Raw genomic sequence first — 18,809 nt, 5'->3', positions numbered from 1 at the left:
TGTGTTTATCTATTGTCAAGATCACAGGAGTATCTGTGTTTGTAAGCAGCTAGGTCCTTCAAAACAAGCTACTCAATAACATCTGGCTTCACAAAATTGGCAAAGTTACAGTTTGTATAGATGACATTGTTGCAGTTGTTGTGGCTCAGTTTTTCATTTTTGTTTTTGTTCGTGCATCGTGCATCGTGCACCCATGACAATCTCATCTGCTACAGACCTGATTTACGTAAGTTTTCAATTGGTAGGGTCACTTCATTCGCTAAGATAGAGTTAGCAGGGTTTGTTACCAGAATTTATCCGTTGAACTTCCAGAAGTGATTTACATGTAACTTCTCCCTGTAATATCCATATATATATATATATATATATATATATATATATATATATATAAATATTATGAGAGGAAAAAAGGACGTAACTACGTTTCCCGACAAGCCTGTTTCGTGAATCGCTTCACTCTTCAGGGGTTTAATGTGAAGAGTGAAGCGATTCACGAAACAGGCTTGTCGGGAAACGTAGTTACGTCCTTTTTTCCTCTCATAATATTTATTCTGCTCTGCTTCAACGTATTGAGCACTGTTCCACGCGAAAATCGACTTGCAGACTTCCTATATATATATATATATATATACATACATGTATATTATCCAGCACACAGGTAATGAGAATACTCAAACTTATCAAGAAGAATTTCTTATCTTGATCTAAAGCCAAATTCTCGTAATAAATTTACTAGGAACTGTGTAGCGGCTAAAGGGGAGAATTGACAATCGATCAGATCTTGGGAGGAGTAAAGGGTTAACAACAAGAGAACCCGAGCAGCCCATAGTTGGTCGTGAAAAAGTCATTATAGGAGGCTTACAGCGACAACATGATTTGTCATAGACGAAGTAATGAATTAGTTCTTAAACTAGAAGGTTGTGGTAATGACATGCGCCTCACTGACAAATCATCATATTTTGCGACAAATGAGTTTGCTGTCTTATCGTTTAATTGCCTAGTTTGTTTTTCGCAGCTGATTTCGAGAATTACATCGACAGCCTAGGGAAGCAATCTGCCTTTTTTTACGGACGACTGTGGCTGCAGTTACGTATGAGCAGTATATTACTTTCAGCAAAACACAGTTAAACAGTGATGTCCAGACGCGAACCATTGTTTGCCGTGGGAGTTATTTGTAGATAACGTAATTGGCTCTTGGCCAATGAAAATGGAAAAAACAAAAACAAAATAACAAAGAACTAAAATAAGTCTTATTCCCTCGACTGTATGTGATAAATAACAAAAACAACATGGGCGTGGCCAAAGAAAACTATCTCTTCTCAATCAGAGTAGGCAAAAGAGGGTTACAAAATCTTATCATGCCACTAAAATTACATCCGAAGTGGTAGCAAAGAGCCGGATAAAACTGTGCACTGTGTGATCAAGGTCTTACTCCAAAGTGGTCCCAAATTGGCATTTTTTACTGTCACTGTTCCAGTGATATTTGGGCTTTTATCCTGTGATTTCGGCATTGTATTGTTTTAAAGATAACTAAGAAGTTGTTAAGTTAGGTTTGAAAGTCAGAAAAAACCTTTAATAGAGGCGTTGAAGCCAGCAGAACATAAAATTACAAAGGAAATGTCCGGATCCTCCAATGAAGAGCCATCCTTGCGGCCCTTGTTTGGTCCCGTCACGCAACGCATTCGGTCCAAACTGCTTTCTGTGACGCGATCAAACATCGTAAACAAAGGACCTTTAGCAGCTTGTTGTTCGCGTTTCATCGCTTAACACTTCCTTTTTCGACGGTGTGGAAAAAAAAACGTTAAAACGAAATAAATAAACCAGGCAGTTATTGTAAAAAAGGACGATAATACTTTTTTTCTGTGTTATTGCTTCCCACATTATCAGATCTTTCCTGATTATCCCCGGTCTAACTTCCGCAAGCAAAAAAAAAATATTTAAGGGGATTAACCTTCGAAAGTGGCATCAACAAGATGTTTTTTCTTTTAATTAAGTAAGGGAGAAACAAAATTAATGAGGGAGTGAGAGTTTAAAAATTTCCATGACCTCTCAAACCTTAGTCCAACCCCTCATGAAACACCAAGCGAAATGTTAGGCTTAGCAGCCTGGCCGAGGAAGGCGGTCTGTTATTCACGAGGTCAGATTTAAAGTCGTAGTATGAAGTGGTTTACGATTCGCAATCCTTTGACAACTAAATCCGTAACCCAAACAAAAGATTTCAGCCGAAAACACTTGAAATGGTTGTGACCCTCTACATCATCAATTTCCCGCTGAAGAAAATTTCTCAAAGACATTTGACTGTACTTACAATATGAGTGGTGATTATCAGACTCGTTAGCTAGATAAAAAATAAATTGGGGGTCATAATTGTGGCGGAAAGGCACTGTTACCCAGCGAACGATTTATAGTTCAAAAAACAAATTCTAAAATGGTACGCTTGACTGATACACGAATTGTTGTTTACTTTACACATGGAACTGTTCTTGAGACCGCAGTGGGAGAGAATATTTTTCTTGTAGTTTTCCAGCCGGGCAAAACACTTTTTCCTGTTTTTGAAGAAATTTATCAAGGATAATCTAAGTAAACAGCAATAAACAAATCTGAACTTCACCACGGAAATTCGTTCCTCTCATTACGTCTCTGTCGTTTACATCGGGGTTTCGGGGTCCTGTCCTTAAATGGCGTCTTTCTATTGTGAGTTAGTCTTGAGACGGCAACGGAATGGAAACCTCCTCTGCACCGAGCTTGCGGTTGCGACTTTGAAGAATCTAGAGGGCACTTTCCGGTACAAATACTCCTCAATCGAGTTTCATTTGCTCTTATTTCCAAATCTTTTGGTGCACGTGGTCGTAGTTATGATAGTTATTCCACCAACTTGTATACGAATGCAGTCAGTCGACGATAAATGTGCCAACTTCTAAACACCGGCAGCCACACCCTGTCGGGCAGACGTCCATTGTTTCGAACCACGTCATAAGATGGTATGTATGACCGCCATGACCACACGCCACACAGAAATTACTAGCGCCTTCAGTAACAGAAGAGAAAACAATTATTGAGACACATCATAATTTACAATTCATAGCACATAGATAAAATTCTATTTGTAGACAATCTATTCATTATTTCTTCTTATTATTATTATTATTATTGTTTGTTTTTTGTGACTGTCCATATTATTTCTTTTCTTTCCCTTATAGCAAGCCGAGCTCTGACTTTCCTTAAAATCTCGAAAAAGAAGAATCGTGACCACTACTCGTATCTTTCACGGACTGACTTATTGATTTAATTTGAAATAAAATTACTCTTGGAATAGCCTTCACATTTACCATTGCCACGGAAGGAAACGACTCACGCGCACGAAGAAAGACTAAAAGCAAGAGTGGTTCACGAGGAGAGCGAAGAAAGAAACTACTTCTAGTGCGTTTTGACATCAACAATCAAATGGAGAGCCCTTGATCAGTATTTGACACTAAATGTACAAACAAAGGGTTGGTAGCAAGCGTCAAGGGAAAGAACCTTCAAAATAAGGTATTTGTCCGCGTCTCAAAACGTCTATGGTTCAGCTACTTATTGTACCAGGCATCACATCAGGAAAGCGATGAAAAGGACATGGTATCCGTCGAGGCCACGTTAGTCACACACGCCACACACACGTCACGCAATCATCATCATGCTATTTAGCCGACTGCCAGTAAAACCCCCTTTACCTTACCTCTAACAGCCACATGACATATTACGCACTGAAAACCCAACGCTTTACAAGTGCCGCACTGAGCTCCACGAAACTTCTGAGGACAGTTGTAACAGCGGGTACTGAATTCTACGACCAAAAAAGACACAACATCTCACCAAAATGATTTGCAGATCGCGTGATGGGCTCTCGATCCAAAAAAATGTATCGATACTTAATTTAGGCTCTGGTTTCCAATGATTCAATCATATTGTTTCCATAATTCCGCTTGCAAAGCGCACTAGCAGAGCTCCATGTTTAAGAAAAATGGCATCCCATAGGTTCAAGAAGATTAAGTTATCACCTTAGTGCCGTCTGTAAGCAAAACTCATGCAGGGTAAGCAGCACTGCAAGTACCCCACGGAGTAATACACGTTGGTTAGCAGGTATATTACGTATTACAATACAAGTTAGTGCGTCATACGCTTTGCTATTCAAGTGTGACATTACAATAATGAATTAACACACCCTCTAATTTACAGATATTTCGCAAAAATTAAAAGAAATTACCGGCGGGGAATCCGAATAAAATAAAGGGCCGTAAAAATTAGCTTATTAAAACTCCCCTTTCACTTAGAGGCTTGCCTAAATCTTTTCGTTACCAAGACAAAAAATACAAATGATCACTCACCTACTCCCTTGTGTGGTTTTTGAGGTTCACTTAAAAATTTGATGACTTCAGCTCTCTTGCCCAGCAGATTCCAGCGGTACAGAACATCAGCATATTGGTTCATGTAGTGGTCATATAACCGAAGTTCTGAATTGTAAACAAATCTGAAAGGGATTCCCAGCATTAAGCTATGTTAACTAATATGCTAGTTTCGAGTAAGCTTACTGCTTGAAAAATGAAATAAGTGCAAGAGAAGAATATGGTGAGAAAATCATGGTCTGTGGAAATCGGAATTTTGGTGAATAATTTTTATCATAATACAAGATAGAAGAATTAAACAGAAAAAGAATTCCATCGATCTCATCCTAAATTTTTGACTGGGAACGATTCTGATTGGGTGAACTTCCCAAGTTCGAATTCTAAAATTTTCATGTGAAATTATCTTGTTCGGTTCAAGCCCAGGTCAGACCATTTTGTTGTACTCTTAAGCCCGACACTTTACGACCACGGTGCCTCTCTCCAACCAGGAGTAAGAATGGGTACCAGCGAAGGAAAGGGAAAGTGGAAGATAGGCTGAGAGGCATTGTCATTTCATGCCACAAAAACTACGATAAACTCCAAATGAATCGAGGGGTAAGTTTCTAAAGAAATTGTGGTGCTGCGTCGGTGGGCAGGGGTATCACAAGATAATTTGATTTTAGCAACTGCGTTGTTAAAGCAAAATCGCCACCGTAAAGGGTCTCTAAAGCCCTTAGTCGCTCTGACGAAGGGCTAACGCTCGAAATGTCAGCTTAGGAAACTCTTTACGATGGCCAATTTACATTACAACTCGGCTGATAAGACCAAATTCTCATTAAATAAGCTCTTTTTCGTTAGCATCGTGAGACTTAACGAAAGAAAATCTGTTTTTTTGTCTTACTTACACTATTCACCACAAGAGTTTGCTTTACTTCACATTCCTATCAGTGCAAGAGGATACTAAATCGCTAAACTCACCGACAATCATTCTCGTACTGCTTGCGTTGTTCTTCCTGCGGATTCTTTGCTCGAATGAACACAGGCGGCGACCAGCCACCACTATAAGGAAATGAAATCTCGCTCCACTGCTCCTCCGCTGGAGACATATCAACTGGCTCCTCTTCTATGACACTCCCAACAGATTTTGGTCGCTTATGGGACTTAATAAACAACAAGAGTACCGCATTGAACTTCACAGGAAATTTCAAATTTTTTTCGAATTTAGTTTACCTAAGAGAACCCTTCGTCATGTATCATCAAAAGCACAAATATGATTCGATAATTAGAATGTTCGTGGTCACATTCTTCAATGGAGAACAAAAGAACCAACTACGATTTAACTCAATCTATTGGTATGCCTTCGTATTTCAACTGGTAATGCAGTTGTAGCCCCTCCATGACCTGAATTTTCTCAACCGCCTCTTGAATATTATTTTTACCGTGGTAGTCGTGTTAATTTGAAAATCCACGAAAGATAATTCAGGATGTTCGACTTTCGACTTTCGACTTTCGACTTTCTATACTGACATTTAGTTTCCCACTTTCGTTGAATTCTTCTTGTATAGTTGTGATAAAATCGTCCCAATTGTAACGAAGACGTGTTCGTCACACAAAATCGCAGCAATAGGCATACAAAATTCTGACTAAAACGAAATCCGCCATTTCTACCCTTACTCATAGTTGCAAGTTTAAACGATATTCACTATGAATTTAACCACCTCTTAACGCACCCCCCCCTCCCCACTAAAAAAAAATCCTTCCAGGCCCCCTCCTTCATAAATGTTACCATGAGCCACTTACTTGATAAGGAGTATCAGTGACTTGTGATGATGACGAGCCATAAGTTAACGGCTTGCTTGATGCAATGACATCCGGCTTAAAGTCAACTTTAGGAGGTTTGAAAGGTTCTGGGAGGGAGGGGTGGGCCAGGACACAAGCCAGCATTCCTAACATCTGAATGTCCCGGATGCGTAAGTAGTAATCCATTCTGTTGATAGAAAGTGGAAGATGAGCAGCTACATATCTTAAAGCTCCATTTTTTTTTTGAGTAAAAGTAAGAGTATGGAAACCTAAATGAGCATGTGCTCTTTTTCGTTGCCAGATAAAACAGGGCCTGGTTTCCGAACGGTATGTTTTCGTAAATGATAGAAATCCTCGTGACGTCTTAGTACTTAGAGGAAGTAATATTGAGTTTGCTGTTAATTGAGGACTGCTTAGCAAGAATTAATTGTTTACTCACAGGGATTTGATCATTTTCCTTCCAAATGGATGTAGTGCCCAGGGCGACTCATCCATCGAATCAGTGGGTGCGAGCTTGTTATCGAGGACTGAGCTCAAAAGCGACCACGTCTGTACCAGGTCTTTGCGGCCAGTTGTCATTGCAGCCGCCAGATTCTTTTTACAAATTTCAGTGATTTTCTTTCCTTCAAGCCTTGATAATAAAAATAATAACGCAAATCAAAAAAATACGGAAAAACGTCCCAACTTCAATGCTATCACGTGTGACACAAAATAAAATTTGGTATGTCAAACCAGGTGAGATTGTTACGAGCATTTTTACGCATCCATTCCAATTGATTTAAAATCCGGTTGTTTAGGATCAAAGTATCACAGCTTTTCTTGTTACAATGGTAGCAAGGCTAAGCCATTGTGACCTTTAATGGATTTTGATCCATGGTGTTTTGTGTACCTTTTCACCACGTTTTCCCGCACAATACGCTGTTACGTCGAAGTTCATCGTTCATCGGTCCTACTTACGTGTACGCTTGTCCCAACGACTGGTGAATGGGCATCAAAGCACTGACGTCACGAATCACAACGGGGCCAACATCACTATTCCTTGAGGTTACTCCACTGTATTTTTGTGCATCATTTAAATCCCCTTGCTGCGTGACACAACACAGTAAGTCAGTGACGAATGAGTAACTTCCTTTCACATTCAACAGGCAAATTACATTGACAGGAAATGATAATAAAACCCTCTATCATTCTGTAATGAACTTTATTACGTAAGACATTCAATTGAAAAGTTTATTGATATTATAACACACTGGCGCGCGATATGAAGATATGAAATTTCTCTTCGAGTTGAACACGAGAGGAGAAATGGAAATCCTTGTAAAACACCCCACTTTGATGTAATAAAATTACTAAATATATTGGTCAGTTCACAGGAGTACCACACGCACGCCCTCGTCAACCCGATAATCCACCAAGCAGAAGGCCCACTTCTGTTCACCTGGTTAAACGACCTGAACATCATATTCCTTGCAGACGATTGATGTCCAAATGCACTAAATGTAGGTCTGTATTTCTGAAGCGAGCTGTTGATGAGGGGAGGAAGAGCTGGTCCGCTACTGGGGCGAGAGCTGTACGCAGAGAAGGCCGAAAGGGACCTGTATGAGAAAAACATCAACTCGAATGAAAAGCGGGAATTAGCCTGGATGTAAAAATTTAACTCGTATACTTTTCAATGAGTAACACCTTTGAACACCAAAAGATTCATTTGTGATAACTTAAGAAGGGAAATCGTCAAATCAACACACATCAAGGCTTCATTGGTTCCTTAAGAATATGACCCAAGGTAGCGATCAAAAATTGCCAAGGGGAACAGGGGGAACAGGGGGGAATGGGGAGGTAGGCTACATAGTGATGAGGACGCGTTAGTGTGCAGAATTGTCCCGAAAAATAAAACATGAAGGCACGCACACTAGGGCGTAATTAGTAGACACAAATCCGAGAACCGGTGGGCTGATAAACAGGTGTTCAAATAACGCTAGGAAAGGGAGAATAGATTGATTCAAATTTCAGATAAACAGTATTTCTCCTCCCGATTTCAATATATCATCCTACGAACAGATATTCATTTGAAACTGACAGTTATGTGTTGTACCTGGGAGTTGGCTCTCCACCAGAACCCAAACGGCCACTATACCTTCCTGGTAAATTGAAGCACACAAGTAGTCCTATAAAAAAAAGAGTTATAGTAAACGCCATCTCTTGGTCATTTGGTTCACAGAAAAATTCCGTAAAACGATTAAACATGTCAAAGGAATATTACTAATGATGTTAGTAGTAATACTACTAATACTTGTAACATCAGTAACGATGATGATGATGATGATGATGATGATGATGGCGATAATGATAATAATGATACGAAAAACAATTTTACTCGTGACAAACACAAATGACCAAACAAACCAAGCAGATCTCTAGTCAAAATGAGCCACCGGTGCAAGGACAAAAGATCAACTGAGCACAATGCAAAACACGACTTGTTTGACTTCTGATTGGGTCAAGAGGAACCCACGAGATTTCAAAAGCGTATCGATACAAAGATAATTTAAAGCAAAAACTGTCTAGTGTTAATTCAAGTTGTACATGTAAAAAAATTAATACAAATTGTTCGGCCTCTCACAACATGCCCCCAAAAGGCACGTCATCTACCCCTAAACTTACCACATGCACAAAACTTGGCCCCAGAGGTGCGCGGGAATGGAACGGCTGCGTCCAGGTAGCTACCATACGAGACTGGGTCGAGTCTGCCGTGAAACGGGGGTGCAGAGGACGCCAATGGGTCCGTGGGTAAATCTTCTTGAAGCTAAATTAACGAGATTTCTTAACGTCACGGCAAGAACTGGAAACATAATATGCTAGTGGCTTGAGGCCAGAAACCACAAAAAGAAAGAACTCGACTGTGCGTCGAGTGCGAATGTCAAACTAGTAAGATACTCCGAAACAAACAATAAAACATCGCGTCAAAATTGGATCAGGATCGGAATTCTAACATTACACTCACTCATCTCGACAACATAAGTGGCTTCGCCTCCTATGAGAAGCAGTAGCCACAAAAAAATAAATCAAGCCATGAATCACTCTTCTCAATATACTTGAAAAAGATTAACAGGCTTAGAGACCCTAACTTGAGAGAAACCACAGGTGCAAAGTTTGATTTGTAAGAATTTGGTCATAATTAGAAAGAAAGATGTGATTCCATGACGATTGACGCACCTATTTGGACTGAAGGTAGTTAAGGCCATTTTTTAATCAAAACATCAGTATCGTGCCTCCTCGCCCTTTAGCTCCCAGATGTGATTAACAAGTAACCTATCCCCGAAATATCCATACATTACTCAGCAAAGAGGTAACGAAAATACTCAAACTTGTTAGGTTTAAGTTGTTGTCTTGATCCAACACCAAATTCTCGTAACGAATTTAAAAGGAAATGTGTAAGTGCTGGTGGGGAGAATAAACAATCACATCTTGGGTGTTAAAGGGATCAATGTTATGAAAAAACGACGGCGGATAGTCTATCTTACAACTTCAAATCAAATTTCAATAATTTGAGATCTTGTAATTTAATTTGCGACTTTCTACACTACAGTTCAAAACTTAGCACAAACCTTACCTCACCTACACGAAAGCAGGCTGGCTATAATGAAAGGAATTCTGTATACGGAAAGTTCAGTAGCTCACCGTTAATTCTTCAAGATGGCTGACGAGTTGTCTGAGGCATGGCTCAAGACATGTTTGGTTTGACTTCACATGCGTCTGAGCCGTCTCACGTAAAGTCTAAAGAAGGGGAACAAATACACCCTTAGATCAATATCCCTACTCTCCATACTCTTCTCTAGACATTTCCCTTGGCACTAGAAAGGAGAATTTGTTTGACACTCAAAGCTTCTTGAGCCGGCGATCATTTCCTTATATTCTCATGATCTTGATGAATGATTCAGCAGTATCACTGTAAGGAGAAATTACACGCCGGTCACTCTCAGGGTGTACAGGTTTAATTGTTAAAAGTGAAATATAGCGAATCAGCGCTGGAAAACGCCAGTGTCTGATTGGACTCCAAAGGGGGTGCTGTTACTCTTCGACACTCGTCTCGGATTCCAATATATCATAACAAGTCGTTTCAGCTAAATAACTTATTTTTGCTGCTCTCTCTCGTTATTGCGCTAATTTAACCCTTTAATCCCTTAGAGTGATTAGCATCTAATTTCTCCTAACAAAATCATCCTTGAATCAAGCTATAAGGTCATGAGAATCAAGGAAATGATCACCAACTAAAGAAGATCTTGATTGTTAAACAAATTCTCCTTGTCAGCACCTTAGTATCGAGAGTTAGTGACACTTAAAGCATATCTGCGACCGATCTCCTCCAAGACAGAGCTTTCTCAAGTGTTTCTATACTGATATCCGAGCTTACCTTCATGAGCTTGGTTTTAGTACTGACGTCAATGGAGGTATCAGGCGTAAACTCAAATGATGGTATGGCATTATTAGGATAGTGAGATGGGAAGTTTATTACCAGCGATACAACATTACGGCCATTGGTAACGTTCACCGTACAGCTCCTATGTCCAGCGTCCATCTGAAAACAAAGGACAATTACCTTAGCAGCCTCGTTTATATGGGAGACGCGCTGGCCTGGATGTTAACTATCTATATCTAGAGGTCCCATGCAACTCGAGAGCTGGCCAGGTCGCTAAGCTTTGTACTTAGGATAGAGACTTTAAATAATCTCACAGTGTCTCTCTTCAACGAGGAGTACAATGGGTGCTGCCACGGACTGCTTCGCTCGAGCGCACTTGATCAACGATATTTCCGTGTGAACAGTCGTTTGGTACAACCTGGTGATTACTTAACTAACCTGACTAAAGATAAAACGCAAATAATATACTCTTGACCTCCCATATACCAACAAGCAACTCTCCCTCGCAACCTCTCTCCATATCCTTATGAATGAATTAAGAGAATTAGGGTGATATCAAGATAGGAGCCTCAAGTTGATACGTTTATGTGTTAACATCACCTTTTTGCTGGATAATGTATTCATATAGTAAGGAGAAATAACATGTTTAGGGCACGGAGTGTCGGAAAAAATCTTGAATAGCTTTGGTTTTGCTCTTACTTCGCTCTGCGATTGGTCTTGAAAACTCGCGCCACTATCTCAACCAATCAGATGCAAAACAAAAACCAAAACCAATCACGACTTGGTCGCCCGCGTTTTCCCGCGCCTTGGGCAGTTTGGTCGATTTTACTTTGAGTTCATATTGGCTCTTAAAGGTATTTCCCTTCCTTCTGATTGGCCTTGGATATTAATTTGGTTTCACAACACCTAATCGGAAATAGCTCTAGCAATTGTACCATTCAAGGGTTCAGAGGGATTAACACTTACCTGTTCAACAATGACATTAGGAATATTTACGTTAATAAGCGCAAACTCCTGCTGTAAAGTGTGTGGTTGCACAGCCATGTCAGGGATCACATCAACCGAATCAATTATAACAGAATCTAGTAAGACGGACTCAATCAAATCGTCACGCTTGGAAGGACTTGATGCACTTGCGGTTTTAGATGGAAAATTAACCTCAACATCTCCATTACAGGCCTGTTAATGAGAGAAATGGAACAACTTTTAATCGAATATCGAAACTGATCAAAGATTGCATTGGTTTTGCTCTACTTGGCTTAGTGATTGGTCCAGAAAACTCGCGCCATACTCTCAACCTACCAAATTAAAAAAAAAACCGATCGACACTGTGACCCGCGTTTTCCCGCGCTTTTGAAAGTTTGCTTGTTTCTACTGGGTTCTTATTGGCTCCCTAAGGTGTTTTATTTCGCTCTGATTGGTCGTTTGAATCGGTTTTGGTTTTGAGACACTCAATCCTAAAGCGCTCCATCGACAACAGAGAGCATTTCTAGTGAATGCAGTAAGGCAAAAGTTAAAGCAATCACAGTGGCCATTAAAAAAACAAACAAACAAACCTACAAAACAAAACAACCAAGGAAAAGAGTGATGACATGGAGCCAATTAAGACCTCAGAGTAAAAACAAGCAAACATCCTAAAGCATGGGAAAACGCGACTGACAAAGTCGCAATCGATTTCAGTTTCGCATCTAACCAGTTAATAACTGGGGCGAAAGCGTGTTTTGCTTTACAACACTCGCAACGCGTAACGAAGAATACGCAATGCAAGCCACGGTACCGAAAAGGTGTAAAACAAAAACATCCTACTTTGCACGGTGAAAAAGAAATGGCTCAGAATAAAAATAATTTTACTGGAAATACCTTCCGTTATATCTTACAACCGTTTCTAAAATTTCCGCTTCATCCAAAGGACCTAGAGCACGATTCGCGCACCTTTTAAAAATAAAGCCGAAAAGTTACTAGGCCTGTTTGCAACTCACTTCAATCCTCTCTATGCTTAGTAAGGTACTAAGTTTTAATTTTTCTTCCTTACTGAAAAAATACTTTCAGTCTCTATTAAGTAGAAAGTAGAAAAAATAAAAATTCAAGATATCCCAACTAAGCTACATTTTTCTCATCTTACCATGATCCATTTGGATTCCATCGCCCACATTCGCAAGGTTTGGTCTTTTCCCCAGGTGATGAGCTGAAACTGTTCCTCATCTGAAACAGAAATCACTCATGTCATTAGCTGGCATTCATACCAGTTATCCTCTATCACTTTTCTCAAATCAACCATCCCACTCCCCTTTAACTCCTCTCTCCTCTCATTTTCACTTTTTCTTGTCCCATTCTTCCCCTTTCTCCCTTTTATCGCCTCTCTCCTTTCCTCCCTCCTCTCTATCCCTTTGCCACCCTGCTCTCCCCTCCTTGCTCTTTCCCCTTCTCTCTCCTTCCCTCTTTCTCCTCTCTACCCCCCCTCTCCCCTCTGTCGCAGCTCTTCCCGTAACAATTTCACCTTCCATCATTTGAGATCTCCACTGGAATTCCAAAACAACGTCACTGTGACCAACAAACGTATTCACTTGGGACGACACGGGTGAGCTGATGTTCCACAGAGATAAGCTATTTTCTGTGGTTCGCCTCATCTGAGGTAAAGTGAGAGTTACGAGACCTTCACCAAATGGCTGGAAAGAAATTGAAAAACTTGAATTGACAGAGAAAGCAATGTTTTCTGGAATCATTTCCATAATGTTGACATGCAAGTTAAGTTGGCTCTCTCTACTTGCTCACAGTGTTTGAAGAGTACATCTAAAAAGATAAGCAGACTTTTCTGACTTTTGTACAGGATTGTATCTTGCACTCCTGGTCGCAAATAATTAGGAAACTATGATTAAAATGCACCGTGGGTATCCCATCCTCTCTGCCTCTAAATTTGCTTTTGCATACCACATTTCCTTGAATAAGCACCCATGCTCTCATAAACACCCTACCAAAATAAGCACCCACCCCCTAGACCATAATAACAAACAAGTGCCCCCCAAAAAATAAGCACCCCACCCATCAGTTTAGATTTCTAGTCATCAGCTTACAGTCCCTGAGTCTGTGAGGATGGGAAATTCTGTTTCTAATACCACTTTATCTAAAACATTTTAAGCTTCAACTATAGCTGGATCAGTACAGGTTGATAATTTCCTTAAAAAGCACCCTCCCTCCAATAAGCACCCTTCCTTTTAGTCACATTTTAAATGAGCCACCAAGGGCTTATTCAAGGAAATACAGTATCTAAACTTTGCATAATTCAGACAGTCATTGAAAAGGGGGCTGTCTCAAAAAGTCAAAAGATCACTTATTGATGGTAAGATTGTTTCTCTTGTCTTGATGACAAGGGCATTGGTGATGTAGTTACCCCTCATTAGGAGATTGATTATTTTTCACACAGGGTATTGTTCCATAGTTCACAATGATAGTAATGGTAATTTGTGTAGCCATACACTGTGTTACTCTGAGAGTCTAAACAGCATTCATTTCATGACCCTAACACCAAGATTTTTTTACAAAAAATTTGAATGGATTGAAGCTGACTGAAGCCCTTACAGTGAATCTGGCCCGCCACACAGGAGCATTTGCAGTCAGCTTCAGCTTGTCTTCTGGCTGCCGAGGGTTTTCTGTACTCCACAACTAAGTAGAAGAAAAAATTAAACATACAAATGTGAAGAACTTTCTTAAAGATTTTCTGGAAATATGCTTAAGTGTTTTGAGTATGTTTAAAATACCAAAAGGAATTCCCTTTACGGATGAAAAAACTTAAGATAAAAATTCTCTAGTGTTGCTGAACACCAAAATAGTGTAATTATAAATATATCACAAGACTAAAACAAATTGGGACAGTTGACCCTTAACTCCCTTACATCAGTATGCACATTCTTGAAATTGTCCTCTGTACATTTCCCACATGGTACTGATAGGGACATTTCATCCAAAAATCAAGAGCTGACCTCAATATTTGATTAAGAAGTAATGCAGTAGGGAGAAATTAGACCCTTGTCACTCTTTGGTGTTTAAGGGTTGATGACAGTGAAGAATTACATGGACTGCAAAAATTTAAGCTTCAGTTTTCTAGTAGAACTAAAACTGACAATGCTCTTTTACACAACTTTAAGACTAACCTTGACAGTAGAGTCTTTACTGCATGTTGCGAGCATTGTTCCACTTGAGCGAGACCAATCCAATCCATAAATCTGAGAAAGATGGGCTGTGACGTACACCACAGGGGTGTTACCTTTCTATAATCAAATGATGCAAACAATAATTACTGCACTTCCAAAGAGCATTTTGTTGCTGAATATCATTAACAATAACAACACTGTATGTAAATGCTTTTGCATAAGTTCCCATTCTAGCATTCCTGCACATTAGGTTCCAGTTTCTCTCAGAACAGGAGTCACATGTCACTAGCCAGTCATGTGTTTTTAGTATTCCAAACAAAGTTGAGCCCTGCATTTAGAAGCTAATTTCCCTTAGATTTTGAAACTTATTGTATGTTTTGGTCTTAATACATGAGTGATGAAAGTTTATGGAAGGTTCAACAGAGGAAATTGTAATCCAGAGTCATAGTGAAATTAAAGTTTCTGTAAACAAAAGTTCAATTCAACAGACAGTCATGTGAAACACTTCTATACCCACAGCTACACTGTATATTTACCACAATAGATAACCACACCCTCTTTAATATTACATCAACTGCACAATGTGATCAACAAGCATTTTTAGGTCAACCAATATCATCTCAATGGCAGTTTGTCCTTTGAAAATTTAGCGAGGAAAAGACACATTAATATCAATAAAATATCAGTACCCTCAAGTCCCAGATTCTCACATCTCCTTCATGGCTGGTGGCAAGCACATGTCGATTTACTCTGTTCCATTTGACTTGAGATGCCCCAACTGACATGAAATGAAGTTAGCAAATCTCTAATGAAAAATTGTTCACTAAAAGTTAACAAATTCTTCAAGGGCATAACTCTTCCCTAAGATTTCAGCTATCTATAATTATAATTAAAGTGCTGTCAATCTTAACCAAGATATTTCCAAGATGGCACAATTATCTTGTCTATACATACCAATGGCCTGAAGTGAGCTGGCTGGCTTTTTTGCATCCCTGTAGACAGTGCAAAAGGGCAAATGTATGTAACAACTTGTCTTATGACAGTGAATGGGCTACATAAATAAAAACAGCTCCTCAACAGTGTGTCATACATTTATGGGTGGTTTCAACCCTTTTACCCCAAGATCTCATCGTAATTCTCCTTATTGTCTGTCATACAATTCTTATGAGGATAGTTTGGAGAATTTGGTATTGGATCAACTAATAATCCCCTAATTGATATTTATCTCTACTCTCACCACTCGTCTACCTGACATTGTATAGTTATTGTAAGGAGAAATTTTTTCTTGATCACCCATGGGTATAAAAAGGTCATGTCACTAAGAGAGCAGACATGAGAAGACACATATTTTGCCAATTGTGGGTGTCAAGCAATTCTTCCCAAACTTTTTTTTAAGGTGATGATCTAACATTCTCACATGTAGTTCCATAATCACAAAAACTGCCATACCTTAAGTCCCAAATATAAATAAACTGGTCCATTGCGCAAGTGGCAAGAAGCTGAGGGTCAAACCATGACCAGTTCAAGTCACTAGAATCAAACAAATTAATAGTTCCTCAGTGTTCTCCTTTTCAGGTGGTAACTAGTAAAATTTACCCCATGTAGTATTCCTTAACACCACCAAAAATTGCTTGAAAATCGCTAAAAGGATTGCTCAACTGGTGAGTCACTTTTGTAACTTCCTTCCTTCTTTTCAAAATAAAAGTTTAACAACAACAAGAAATAAACTTTCTCATAAATGAAAAAGTGAACATGTTCAATCAAACAGCTTTTTGAATGGAAATAATGTCCACAAACAAAAATATACTGTGACAGATGAGTGAAGATGCAGTTTCTAGCCTGACTGAACTCTGTATTGAAAGATTCAGGTATAAAGCCTTAACATCAGTATACACATTCTTTGCACTTTTCATTGCACATTTCTTGTGATATTAATAGGGAGAACTTTTCAAACAATTAAGAGCTTCTATAGCTTGTGATCATTTCCTTCATTCTCATAACCATGATGTTTGATTCAGAGGTGAGAGACACTGTAAGGAGAAATTAATTGGAAGTAACTCTTAGGGGTTTAAGAGTAAAGCTCTAGCCTGGTCACTCTCATTGTGCCTGTTTCCTCATGAGGGAAAAGTTAACTTCAGCAATTTCTTGGAAAAACCATGAAAAGGCTAAGGGTGTAAACTGCACTAGAATAGCATCCTATCCAGTGACTGCTACAGAATCTATGGCGCAGGGGATGTGGCGCTGGGGATGTGGGTCACTTACAGGCACAGACCCAGAAAATTTCTAATAAGGGAGGGGGGGGGGAAGTCAAAATTTTGATTCAGAAAGCACTAAAACTGTTTTTGTATCCCATTTTTATTGCCTTATATCTTTTCTAACAAAACCAAATATCAATACCATTAATAAGTTTGGAAAAAAGAACAGATGTAAAGAGAAAAGAAAGTAGTTACCTTATTGATCTTGTGTGGCCCCTAAGAATGTGTTGTTGCAAGTCATTACCATCTCTCCAGGACCAAATTTCTAGTTTTTGGTTGGACTGCAATACAACAATAAGGCAGAAGGTCACTTAATCTCTTAAGATTTACTAAATAAAATGAACTGCTGCATGAATACAATACAGAAAATTCAGATATGCAGGTAATAGTAAGAATTTTACACCATTAGTAATAATGATAATAATAGTAATAGCGATAGTACAATGCAATAACACAGATATATTTATGGTCAAAATTATACAAAAAATAGAACACTCACCGTATAAGCAAATATATGAGCATGTGTCAAATGAGGATTCCATTCCACGGCACCACATTCCCATTTGCTGTTCCTTGACACCTTTTTTGTTACTGTATGAGGAGCATTCAGGTCAATAAATGCTAAACCTTTCCGTCTGTGGGAAAACCATATCAGATACAATTGAAAATTATTAAAAAAAAAAAATGCCCTTTCTTTTCTCTTTTAACCCTTTTCCCTTTCCAAATTTCCCTTTTTCTCTTTCTGATTTTCACTTTTCTGAGACTAATTATGTTCACTTGTAACTTGATAATTAAATTTAGAGCAAACCCTAGGAAAGCTTCATGACAACCCTATGAATGCGGGATAGCCTACTCAGCAGCAGGGTTGGTATCAAGAGGGGCCATGCACAAATTAAAACATAATAAATTATTGTTGAAAGACTTTTCCTGTGATTTCAAATTTTGACAATCATGCATAAAGCTTGTGAATAATGTTCATTCTAGATGTATTTTGAATTAAATTCATTTTTCTCATTTTACCTTTGCAATGTTAAAACAAGATTGCCAATTTAGAGAGCGTTAAAATGTTCAGGTGCATTCAAAGCATTGGTATGATCACAAACGGTACGAAACGAGCAAAACACAAATACGCCACTAGCCGCAAAGACGGGCCTGAAAATATCACCATGGAAAAAGTTACTTACGATCCTAAAACAGTAAACTGGCCCGTGCAATCCACAGCCATTACTGTAGCCTGGAAGGATAAATGTTCCCTGGTAAGTAAACCACGGGAGTATTTTACAAAAGTTTAATTTACGGCTCACTCGCACAGGTATGAACTACCGGAAGTACACTATTCCAAGTTTGGAAAATTTGAGATACTTAGAGGAAGGAGATTTTTATCGGGTGACCGGGTGAATCAACATGAAAATTCATATTTATTAGCTGTCCGCCTGCCTGGGCGGATTAAGTAGGGGGCGAGTACAGCATAACAAATCATTGCAGTCGTCTGCCCTCAGCAATCGTATAAACCAACTGATTGATTGATGTGCAAGATGGACCAACGGGATCAACTTGCATGCACTTACTCCACATAACAATTACTATTACTACCATGCAGGAGGTATGTAGTGATATTATTTCCCATAAAAAGAAACTCACGGGCCAGTCTTTGTATACTGCCACAAAATCTTGGTAGACCGCCATCTTGGATTGACTCACGTGAGACTCCACTGATCAATGTTGTGATAGTGCAGGCTCGGTGTCACAGTGATATGTGTACCCCCGTGATATGTGTACCCCCGCACACATATCACTAGTGATATGTGTACCCCTGGTAGGGATACAC

The 18,809-nt window shown here is 39.2% G+C and overlaps 1 protein-coding gene across 1 annotated transcript; it reads right to left on the bottom strand.

Annotated features, from left to right (window-relative positions):
- Positions 1 to 1,828: 1,828 nt before the first annotated feature.
- On the bottom strand, positions 1,829 to 18,702 carry LOC131798923 (GATOR2 complex protein WDR59). Its single transcript, XM_059116590.2, has 24 exons — positions 18,623 to 18,702; positions 18,166 to 18,215; positions 17,481 to 17,616; positions 17,177 to 17,262; positions 16,176 to 16,256; positions 15,681 to 15,718; positions 15,416 to 15,504; positions 14,727 to 14,843; positions 14,155 to 14,238; positions 13,076 to 13,244; positions 12,701 to 12,780; positions 11,545 to 11,757; positions 10,573 to 10,737; positions 9,840 to 9,935; positions 8,823 to 8,964; positions 8,254 to 8,326; positions 7,600 to 7,756; positions 7,119 to 7,246; positions 6,601 to 6,792; positions 6,162 to 6,348; positions 5,340 to 5,521; positions 4,365 to 4,507; positions 3,716 to 3,823; positions 1,829 to 3,028 (listed from the first exon to the last, which is right to left on the bottom strand). The coding sequence occupies exons 1-24, from the start codon at positions 18,665 to 18,667 to the stop codon at positions 2,892 to 2,894; spliced, it is 2,898 nt and encodes a 965-aa protein (XP_058972573.2). The 5' UTR covers positions 18,668 to 18,702; the 3' UTR covers positions 1,829 to 2,891.
- Positions 18,703 to 18,809: the final 107 nt, after the last annotated feature.

The sequence above is a fragment of the Pocillopora verrucosa genome, chromosome 3, assembly GCF_036669915.1.
Source record: "Pocillopora verrucosa isolate sample1 chromosome 3, ASM3666991v2, whole genome shotgun sequence".
Lineage (NCBI taxonomy): Eukaryota > Metazoa > Cnidaria > Anthozoa > Scleractinia > Pocilloporidae > Pocillopora > Pocillopora verrucosa.
The sequence above is the reverse complement of the archived record's forward strand: the minus strand, read 5'-3'. Positions and strand labels throughout refer to the sequence as shown.